The 11039-nt window shown below is 35.3% G+C and overlaps 2 protein-coding genes across 2 annotated transcripts; one reads left to right on the top strand and one right to left on the bottom strand.

The window, feature by feature from the left end:
* Positions 1-287: 287 nt before the first annotated feature.
* Positions 288-1880, top strand: LOC137937044 (uncharacterized). Its single transcript, XM_068782075.1, has 2 exons — positions 288-1401; positions 1516-1880. Exons 1-2 carry the CDS (start codon positions 676-678, stop codon positions 1621-1623), a joined length of 834 nt encoding a protein of 277 aa, XP_068638176.1. The 5' UTR covers positions 288-675; the 3' UTR covers positions 1624-1880.
* A 3111-nt stretch (positions 1881-4991) lies between these two features.
* Positions 4992-9881, bottom strand: LOC137936614 (LIM domain-containing protein WLIM1-like). The gene is made up of 5 exons (XM_068781399.1): positions 9553-9881; positions 7978-8074; positions 7849-7892; positions 7657-7746; positions 4992-5426 (listed from the first exon to the last, which is right to left on the bottom strand). The coding sequence occupies exons 1-5, from the start codon at positions 9685-9687 to the stop codon at positions 5181-5183; spliced, it is 612 nt and encodes a 203-aa protein (XP_068637500.1). The 5' UTR covers positions 9688-9881; the 3' UTR covers positions 4992-5180.
* Positions 9882-11039: the final 1158 nt, after the last annotated feature.

Raw genomic sequence — 11039 nt, 5'->3', positions numbered from 1 at the left:
AAGCGCGAGCATCTTTCATTAGCTGTACAGTAAAACCCAACATCTCTCGCTTTCATTTTGGCTCTCTCTCTCTCTCTCCCGCGGCTCTTCTTCTCTCTGGCCTCTTTCCGTGTCAAATCATTCTAATTCAGAACCAGAAGCAACCTACACTCTCTTGTTCGAAGAATCTCCACCGGAAATATGCATCCCTGTTGCTCTCAACTCATTTATTTCTTTTCGTTTTCTTGTTTGGGTGCGAACGGAGAAAATGAGCCGTGAAAGAAGCAAATCGGAAACATGGATTCCACCCAAAGCAAAAACAAGCAAATATAAAATTACTTGGTTTCAAGATAAAAGAAAGATCTAGCAAGCCCCCCCCGGAACGTGGATAGGAAGGGAATCCTCGATAAGGGGTGGGTCCCAGGGACCATCTCCGTTCGTCATCTTTTGCGAGGATAAGCCTCCGCTGTTTACTGTCTTCTTTGGAAAATCTTTCCTTCCATGAACATCAGGACAGATGAAAGGCCTGCCCATCTGCTAATACCACCAAAGTCTTCCCAAGTCCGGTAAAAACCTCCTTCCTTAGATCCAATAATTCAATCTTGCCTTGTCTAGTGTCCGGGAATAAAACCAGACTTGTATCCGATTTCATGTTTCATTCCTCTTTTACCTCTCCTTTGAACAACCTTCCTGTCCATGGAGAAAGCTTCGGTTGAGATGGATTGGGGGGAATGGGAGATCCTCCCCAAAGATGGGTTCCCCGAATTCCCCAAGCCGCCCAAGTTCAACCCTAATGGGATTTTCGAGACGAACTATTTCGTATGCCCTTCCCCGACTTCCTATAATTGTCTCAAATCGGTAGACAAGTCGAACGATTCAGGGGATGTGAATTTTCCAATTCAGTTGGGATCGTCAGGGCAGAAGGAGTCGGATGGGGATTTCGTTAAAGAGATCGCAGAAGTTCCTGTCGTGGAAATCAGCATGATCCCCCCGGTGATATTTGAAAAGATCAAACCCAGTTTCGCAGGGGAGCAGGATAGCTTCTCTCAAGTCTTCTTCAAGAAAATGAAGGAGACTGAATTCGACGACATGAAAATTGGCTCGCCAAAGTCTGCTACTAAAGGACTCATACCTCATCTGGAGATGGGTCCGATTCAATTCGAGGATAAAGAAGAGGTGAGTTCAGGTGAATACAAGGCCTCCAAGATAGCTGATCAAGAGGAAGGAGAGAAGAAACAGAAGCGCTGTTCGGGTGGAGGTGGTGTAACCTTTTGGAAGTGGAGGATAACGGGGATAGGAGCTCTCTGCTCCATAGGAGTCGCTGCTGCTACTATATGCATATTCACAATAGGGAGCCGGCAGAGGCAGAAACAACAGAATCAGTATCAAAAGCTTAGGTTTCAGATCTACTCGGATGACAAGGTCTAGTTTCAACTTCACTACAATCTTATGATTTCCCTCCGTGTTCAGATTCACCATGTTCGGGTAGATTAAAAGAAATGATCACAGGATTTACTCATTTATGACTGACTGCAGAGGATCAGGGATGTTGTTCACCACGCCTCCAAACTGAACCAGGCACTCAGAGGAGTTCCCTTGACAAGAGCAAATATTACATTTGGAGGCTATTATGATGGAATATAGGCAGGCTTCTGGTATTTCTTGCTATGAACAGAATCCAACAACAAGACCCTTGGAATTGCTTATCAGTTTCCTATGTAAATAAAACACTCCTTTTGTGTCATATATATATATATCTATGCAACTCTCCAGTATTATTTATGTAAGCCTCCTCGGGTTCCATTTCCTCTGTACAGAACTGAAGTTCTTATTTGTTATCAGATACTGTTAATTAGCCCTGTTAAGAGGTGATATGAGGACTCTTGTTGTGTTGGCTTTGGTCGATAATTGTGCTTTGTTATGACGGAATGGTGTTTTGTCATGTGGTGGATCTTGCTAAGCATGGAAAAACAGGAATTTGTGAAACTCGTCCGTGGTAGAAGAGGTGATCAACATTTAAATTATACCATGTGGATGATAAATAAAATACCAACATCATTGAATGATTGAAAAACGACATGACGAGTAAAGAACTAGTCTCACTAAAATAAGGTCAGCGCCTTTAAATGAACAATATGATTCACCATCAAGTGACAAGTTTTGCATTTCCAAGTCCAATTGTACCTCAGTTCATTACATATAATGTGATGGTCAAGTTCGGTTGTACCTCTGCTCATTATAATTAAACTACCGTTGTCCCAATTACACTTAAGGTTTAACACTTAAAATAAGTCTTAGTATAATAAAAAAATATGAACATAAATAAAACATCTTTTAACTGAAACTCTTACGTATGACCTCCTTCCATAATAATTTTGGCTATGTAAGACTTCTTATTGTGAGAGTCATGTAAGACTCTTCTATAATTGCTCTTCAACACTCCTCTTCAAGTTGGAGTTTATAACTTCTACTTGCAAGGAAAATGATTTATAGTCTTCAATTTTCTTATGCTGAAAAAAAATTCTTCACAAATGCAATTCTTCATAGATACAAAAACCTCATCTTTTGAGCTCCCCCTTTCCTGAATATTTTGGTCGCATAAAAATTACCATAACATGTAAAATAAAATATCTCTTTTTTGTACTTCTCCCCCTCAAGCTGGAAGGTATCAGTGTAATCCCAACTTGAAACAAAAATATAATTGTATTTATTATCTCCTCCATCAAGGTGTCTCGAGGATAAGAACACAATCAAACACAAACTCTCAAAAACTAAAATGGGTGATGTATGTATAAAAAAATTATTAACCAACCTAATAAGATTTTAAACAAAAGTAGTGATAATAATCACTAAAAAGGATAATGCATATCACTCAAAGGACAACGATAGATATCCACTTAAGGGTACTCATAAAAAAGTCATAATGGACTTAAAATACCCATATGTATATAAAAAGAGAAACCAACTGAAACAATCCACAAGAGGATGGCCCAAAGGGGTATGCGAGAGTCAAAAAAGGATAGTAGGAGAAACGTAACTGATAAAAATGGGTATGTGGGAAATGTAACGAAGGAAAAATAAGCAACCCGAAAATAAGAAGGAGGCTATAACGATAGAAACAATAACTTAATAAATTTTACAAAGTATGACCTCAAGATAATTTCATGAGGGTAAGCAAAAATTTTCAAAGTTGATAATGCAGAAGATGTACAACCATGTAACAAAAACACAAAAGTTGAAAACAAGATTGACTATGAAAACTTTGATAATTGCATAACTTAACTTACAAGTTTCTATTTTCACATTGATCAGTCCATATGAGAAAAGTTTATAATCAAATGCTCAACTAATTCCTATCAGGAATACTTTCCAAATTCTTCATAATCAAAATAGAAACTTTCCAATGATAGACTTTCTTGAATTAGTAGCCCTTTCCTAAATTAGGTTTTCCAAAGATAAGAGATTGTTGCGAAAAAAAAGGCTTATACAAAGAAGATAGTGTTGAAGTCAAACCAAAAATCTCTAATTAAAAAAAAAAATTGGCTTAGATTTTAGGAGAAAATGAAACTCAATTCACGTTAATGCCTGAGAGATAATATGAGAGAAATAGAAAAAAATGAGTCTTTTGGAAAAACTAACAATGGAACTTTTGATATCAATATCTTCACAAATATAGCTCATAATCACAAATGCTTTGTTTTAAAAGAAAGTATACTCAGAGAGCTTTAATTTGATACCTAATGTGACACAAAAAATGATTTGTTATTGAATCTTTTATGACCTCTTGATTGTCTTCGTGTTTTTGCTTGATCTTTACCAACTTCAATGTGAATCTCTTTAAATATAGATCAGATTGACATAAAATTTTCTCATTATGAAATTATAATTTAATACTTTTCATCCACGCATAACTGCTCTTCATAAAATATATTTATTTTGAGATTAAAAATCTGATAAATTTCGGACTCTATAATCTAATCGAACTAAGTATTCTTTTTTCTTTGGCCAGCTTGACCATTGACTCTTCCTCTTTAAAGAAAACTTAGATTGAAAATTGGCTGAATAGGTAAAAAAAATATGTTTATAGATATTTATTTTGATATATATTTCTTTGGATAAAGTTTCATTCTTGATGGCCTAAAGTAACTCAAAAGTTGAAGTTTTCTGATGTTGTTCGAACCTCTCTTGCAGTTTGACCTTTGTTGCTTCAAATATCAACTTTTGTTTGTAGAAAACTCCGATTGCCAAACTTAATTTTGTGTTGAAAAATAGACTCAAAGATTTTTCTGTGAATATATAATTTTTAATATGAAAAACTCAATATGTGGGTGTGAACACCAAGAAAACAATGGATCTTGGGGATTGAAAAGAGAAAATAAAAAATAAAAATATGAACCTAAACTACAAAGAGATCCCAATTACACCCAGAGTCTAACACTTAAAGATAAGTCCTAACATAATTAAACAACTAAACATAAATAGAAGACTTACATAATTAAAACACATTTTAACTTAAAAACTCTTATGTGAGACCTCCTTCCATAATAATTTTTGCTCTATAAGACTTCTTATTGTGAGAGTTATGTAAGACTCTTCTATATTTGTTTTTCAACATAATGCAACCTTGAAGATATACAATTCAAAAATACTTTAATTCACCTCATGTACTATGACAATATACATGATACTATACTCAAGCTATGCACAAATATTCAAATTTGGCTACCAATACCTCAGTTTTTGTCATTAATTGTTATGATACTCAAGTTTAGTGCAAATATTCAAGTTCGGTTGCCAATACCTTGGTTTATGTCATCAAGTGGTGTGGAAGCTAGAAGATAAATACACTAATTCACCTCATGTAGTATGACGATATACATGTTATTGACACTAAAGTTTTCCCATTCATTCTAAGTTTGCTAATACCTCACTTTATGTCATCAAGTGTTACGATACTCAAACTTCTACACAAATACTTTACATCATCTTATTAGAAGAAAAACCGACACCCTTTGTATTATTAATCATAATATAAAAAACTATAAAAATATATCTCACATTTCCTCAATTTTTTAAAACTTCCTACTAAACACTGAATAGAGATTACACTAAAGGAAAAATTATGTCTTTTTTGGTCATATATATATTCTCATATCTGTCTCCAAACTCCATGAGGACCAGGCGAGGTAGAGAAGGCCATTTTACTCTTCAAAAAACATAAAGTTTGTTGCATCACTGGATTCCACCACTGTGTTCTCAGTCACCTCCTTGGCATGTTCATGCTTGTCAAGTTGGCTGAAGTTTCCCTTCTCCTTGAAGAGCCGAGAATGGTGATGTTTACAGTAAAGCCTGCCCTCATGGGCGATGTAGTTGGATGGGCTGATAGTACAACCTCCATGAGAACATTTGAAACAGGGTCGGTGATAAGATGTACCGTCCACTGCAATCTGGAAATTACCAACATTTAACATAAAAAAACCATCAATTTTGGATTGCAAATGGAACTAGGCTGTGAATTGTTAATACGACTGGCTTACGAAATAATTGGTCAATGTAATCACAACTTCAACTGAAGATTAAACAAGCCAAGGAAAACAGGAAGAAGAAAGAACCAAGTCCAAAAATAGTTCCAATATTTGAATAGAACTTCACAAAATGTCTTTTCGCATGAATTTAACCGGACTCTGTGTTTATCTCCTGAGTTGTAATTAGTTTTCTCTTTACTTTTTTTTCTAGCTTGGAATTGTTGGATTTATGGGTACAGAGAGAGAGAGAGAGAAAAAAAAAAAAAAGGTTCCCATGCAGAGGGTAAAATTTGCAAGGGAGAAAATTGTTGCAAAGTGAAAGATCCAATGTGATATAGTCCCCTGCAACCTTCATGTGCAATGAAATTTCTTGTTTGACAGTGAACTTTAAATACTATTAATTCCACTTCACTAAAAGTATAAAAAATATTTGTTAAAGAAAGTTTTACTACAATGAAATTTGGCATAGGAAACAGACACAGCATTTCAGAGAACAGGTAATTCAAATGTTAAAAGAAAATAACTAAAAGTGGAACAGTGGAGTAAGCCCTCATCTAGGATGTAGCAGATTCGCATTCAACAAAGGGAGATGCTATGGAGCAACTAAATATGAGAAGCTCAGGAGTATAAGTCATCCCTGGGAAGGACATAACTAATTACCTTATGGAGGTTTAGAGGAATTACTTGTGTCAATGGCAATGGACTACTTGACTTGGGTCGTTGGCTCAATGGTCACAATGGGGATTTCTATTGTGAGGTCTTGGGTTAAAGTCTGTGTATGTGTAATCAGTGTTAAAAAAATAGGCACTGGACTACTTGCACACAGTAATCCATGGTCCGCAGGGAGCTAAGGAAATTCAATACTAAGTGATGAAGTGTGTTATGTGTAGCTCTTCAATACGTGACTTATCAAACAGCTAAGACAACTGATATCATAGACAACAAAAGGACTGCTAATTCAAAGGAAATGATTTAATAAATATTTGATATCAGTTTCCGCTTTCCAGTTGTAATAAATAGTTTTATTACCCAAAAAATAAAGTATCATCATCATCACTCAATTATTGAACTATGTCATGGACAGACTAAATTCTCCTTCATAATTCTCAATCATTTGCTACCTCCACAGCTAAGTCAACCTTCTTAAAATATTTTCTCCCCACTTCATTTTCAGTCTTCCTCATTTTCTTGCCAGTACAGCAACCACATCAACAAAATCATTGTCACTGGTAGGGTGTCAGACCTCTGTCAAACATGCCAAAACATCTAAGGGACACCCTCTTATTTTCTTTGCTTTCAGTGTCACTCCTTCCTTAATGTTCTCTAACTGGTTCTTCCATAATATGTCTTTTTTTTATAGATCTACCTCAATTTTTTGTTGAAAACGGTTTTAACACTCATCCTACCAGCTTCATCCTCCTTAAACTTGCTTCTTCACTGACAACATCCTGCGCCAGACAACATGGTTCACCTAATCACTATGTTGCAGAAGTTTCTTAGATCCAGCATTTATGCTGGGTATGGCATTTCTCTTTATTTAAAAAAAAAAAAAGTAAACTAACATCAATTCCATCAATATATCCTTTCAAGACTTCATTTTGGAAACAAAGTTGTCCTCTCAGAATATTATTTCTTCTTAATACCTCCAATCAGTCTATAGGTACTCTACTGTTACTTTCTCCTAATCAACAAAAAACATGTCGTTGTATTGAACCTAAAGTTGTGTAAAAGAAAAAATCCCATCCATTTTCAGTGTCATTCTCATATAAGAAAACTGTTTCTGCTACAATCTAAGCCATCTAAAACCTCTTTTTTTGCACTTTCCCATAACTTCATGACATGACTCATAGCTTAGTTCCCAATAGCTCTTGCAACTTTTGCTTTCTCTTAACATGGTAATTTTAAAAGTTACCCATCTGTCCACCCTTAATATCCAATGAAATAAGGAACTGAAATGTCTAAAGATAGTCGTTGTGCTTGTTTGTATAGAAGATGAATATTGAATTTATAGTTTAAACCAATTTAACACATGCAACTGAAATCAACTAGTCAACATTGGTGCCTGAACAGTAAGAAATGCAAATGCTTCTCAAAGTAGAACCACAAGCATCTTACGAAGTTCATAGTAAAAGCATGAAAGATATCAAGTTACCTTCTCAAGAGGGTAGACGGTTTTCTTGCAAGCAACACACTTTTCTTGAGTTCCAGCAAACAAAACTGAAACTTTGCTGTTTGTGTTAACCTGTCAAATATGATCCAGGAAGATAATTGAAAAAGATTTTCAGAAAATAAAAGTGAAAAAGCAGTAGTGAAAGCAGGGAAAATCAGTTTTTTAATAATGTACCTCAGGGCCAATGGACCTGTCTGCTTTACCGGCTTTTGGAATGCCTGCAAGAAGCATCATGACATTAGTTTGTATGGCACATAAATGATTGAAAATATAGCTCAAATAAATCACTTGACAACTACTCACTTTCAAAGCTTTTATCAAGGCTGCCAGTGCGCTTAAAGAGCTGGTCAAAATGTGGTTTGCAATATAGAACACCTTCAAATGAAGAATAGTTGCTTAACTGCAAAATGTCATCAGTTTGGAAATGGATTAGACTCAACCAAAACAAGGATAAATGCAATTATAGTGGAATATAATTCACAAAAAGACATGATTCAGGCAAATAACACATTGACTGGATCAACTAAAACATTCCTAAATATTTATATGCAAGAAGAAGAAGAGTTGAGAGCATAACTTGTCAAGGACTGATTAACACCCTAAAAGATTTTCATGATTATACCAATAAAACTTCCCATCAGAAAATAGGTACTAGAGCAAATCCTAGCTTTTGGCACCTGGAACAAATACGAAACAACCAAAGAGCTAGTAGATCAAAACCATTTTAAATCTTTCTTACTTGAAATAGACTAAAACTTCACCTAAGCATAAAAAGAATATAGGATCAACGTTCAACAACTGAATCAAAATAATTCACTGATTGGAGGATCAGTAACCATAGTAAGCTGTTGCGATCCTAAGAATTGAAAAATCTCTGCACCAAGTCCAGCAAGATCTAGAACCAAGCGGAGGTCTTTTAATATCTAAAATATGACAGGTTATTGGAATACAAAAAGTAACAGCAATTAAGAGCCACCAAGAAGCACAATTTCAATGAAAGGAAACAAAAACTTACTTCCTGAATATTCATACTACCTAGTGTGAAGTTGGGTCCAAAGCCTATCCCAAAATGATTAGCCATCTTAGGAAATCTTTTTCCCAACTAATAAACTCAACATATTTGTTCTCACTAATCCATGTAGGACTATTCCTTAACATTTTCCTTCACGTGTGGGCCTTCTGGGCTCTTACAAGTGGATAATTTGGGTGGAGGCCCACATATGAGTACCTGCTCTGATACCATGTGAAGTCGGGTCCAAAGCCTATCCCAAAATGATTAGCCATCTTAGGAAACCTCTTTACCAACTAATAAATTTAACATATTTGTCCCCACTAATCCATTGTAGGACTATTCCTTAACACACCTAGAACAACAATCGAACACAACTTTTTGTAGTGTTCCCAAAATATTGTAAAACATATATCCCTTAGAAGCTGGAAAGTATTAATAGGACATGGGAAATGGAAGAAACGATAAAAAAGCTACACATATATTGCAGTAAATCGAAGCACACTTATCCAACAATTCCGTGCAAGATGCCGAATAGCAAGCCCAAAGGCAGAAAAACATCAAAAGAAGGAAAAATCCACTACGAAAACGTAGAATTTCCACTAAGAATAGAGGAAAGCCATCCAAAGCTTCGAAAAAAGTAGCACAACCACGCCTTGAAACACGAGAGATTCAATGGAGTGAGCAAAACTAGAAACAATCCATCAATAAAATAAGATAAGCTGGTTCGTGATGACTATGTATATAGGGAATAAAACTCATCAATTGTCATACAGTTTATGCCAAAATCTATCTAAGCATATATATATACCCACGTCCTGATTAAGATGCTATAGTCCAGTAAAAAGATGATTGCTATATATCTCTACCTTGAGAGTTCCTTTGCAGTGGTGGCATCGAAAGCAAGCCTTATGATAAACTTTGTTGTCAGTTGTGAGCTGATCGACCAAGTACACCGTCTTCTCACAAGCCTTGCATTTCTGGGTTGTCCCAGAAAACGCCATCTTCCGCGGTACAGAGAAGGAATTGGTAGAAGGAAAAAGTGAGAGAGACAGAGGAGACTAAATGAGGAAAGAGGTGGAGAAGACAACGTAAAGAAAGAGAACGAGACGAAGGAGCGCCTGTCTGTAAGCCAGGTCAGAGCAGCAGAGAGTCAGAGATTTACGGCAGTGCGGATTTTTAAAATGCTCCTCTACGTTCCTTCTTTCAAGCGCCTCGGAATAAAAAATTCGGAGACATTAATATCAGAAGACAGCAAGAAGCTCATTTTTTTATAACAAAATGCAAAAACAGCTCATTTTTTATAACAAATTGTTAAAAACTATCTTTAAGGTGGAAATTGATTTATATTGCTTATTCATTTATTGAAAAGGTATATTTGCCTAAAAACATTTATCTAAAAATGTTAGCCTATTTTCTAGGAGATATTTTCAGCTATGTTAGCCTTCCTTCCTTCACCACCAATGTGGCAAATGTGGCAAGGTCCCGCAAATGGATGCCATTTTTTTAGTTGGAATGAGGAAGAAAGGGGAGAGGAGGCTAGTGGCCCCCAACCCTTCCTCTCCTTTCTTCCTCGTGTGGGGTTTCATTACCGTCCTAGGAGAAGGAGAGATGGGGCAGTGGCATCCCTGTCCCCTGCCCTCACTCTATTGCATTGACAAAGGGTAGGGGTGGGGGCATCTCCTCTCCCCTTCTTCCTCAAGGCTTCAACCTTGCTATATTTAATATAAATTAATAAATTTATTTTAGATTATTATATAATATAAATAAAATTGTTGTCCCTCATTTTATGAAAAATATGTTGTTTATGATATATCATGGTTGTTATTTTATATAGATTTTAGGGTTTAAGGTTTAGGGTTTATATTAAATACATAAAAGTATAACATTTTGATTTAATATATTCTATATTTGGTATGATATGGACATTCATATATATAATTTATTATATTTTAATACTTAATTAATCATTATATATTTATTTGGTATTTTAAATATTTTTATATTATATCGGGTCCTTCAAATTTTGATATGTGTTTTCATATGCACATTTTGATGTTTTATATTACATCATAGTAAATAATGCACATATTTCTATTTTATTTATAATTTATAAACTAAGTAGGGATGTGATAGTAGTACGAAGATGGATGTTCCAAAACCCAAACCCCAACCCAACTTGACATTGCCATAGGGTTACTTCAACGAATTTTTGTGTTGCTTTCCAAGTTGGTAAACATCACCAAGTATTGCTCTTATAAACCTAAAATTTGATAGTCCTCTTACTAAGCTTTTATTTTGTAATTTATTCAAAGAGTATAATCCTATGTGTTAACCTCATGTGCTCTAACCAAGA

The sequence above is a fragment of the Aristolochia californica genome, unplaced genomic scaffold (assembly GCF_029961685.1).
Source record: "Aristolochia californica isolate CCGP_79_NKW_82.1479 unplaced genomic scaffold, dmAriCali1.0.hap1 SCAF_7, whole genome shotgun sequence".
Lineage (NCBI taxonomy): Eukaryota > Viridiplantae > Streptophyta > Magnoliopsida > Piperales > Aristolochiaceae > Aristolochia > Aristolochia californica.
The sequence above is the reverse complement of the archived record's forward strand: the minus strand, read 5'-3'. Positions and strand labels throughout refer to the sequence as shown.

Coding starts and splice junctions, on each gene's coding strand:
- LOC137937044 (XM_068782075.1), top strand. CDS start 676: ATGGAGAAAGCTTCGGTTGAGATGGATTGGGGGGAATGGGAGATCCTC. Junction 1,402..1,515: donor AGATCTACTCGGATGACAAG/GTCTAGTTTCAA, acceptor GACTGACTGCAG/AGGATCAGGGATGTTGTTCA.
- LOC137936614 (XM_068781399.1), bottom strand. CDS start 9,687: ATGGCGTTTTCTGGGACAACCCAGAAATGCAAGGCTTGTGAGAAGACG. Junction 8,075..9,552: donor ACTGCAAAGGAACTCTCAAG/GTAGAGATATAT, acceptor GACATTTTGCAG/TTAAGCAACTATTCTTCATT. Junction 7,747..7,848: donor ACAGGTCCATTGGCCCTGAG/GTACATTATTAA, acceptor CATATTTGACAG/GTTAACACAAACAGCAAAGT.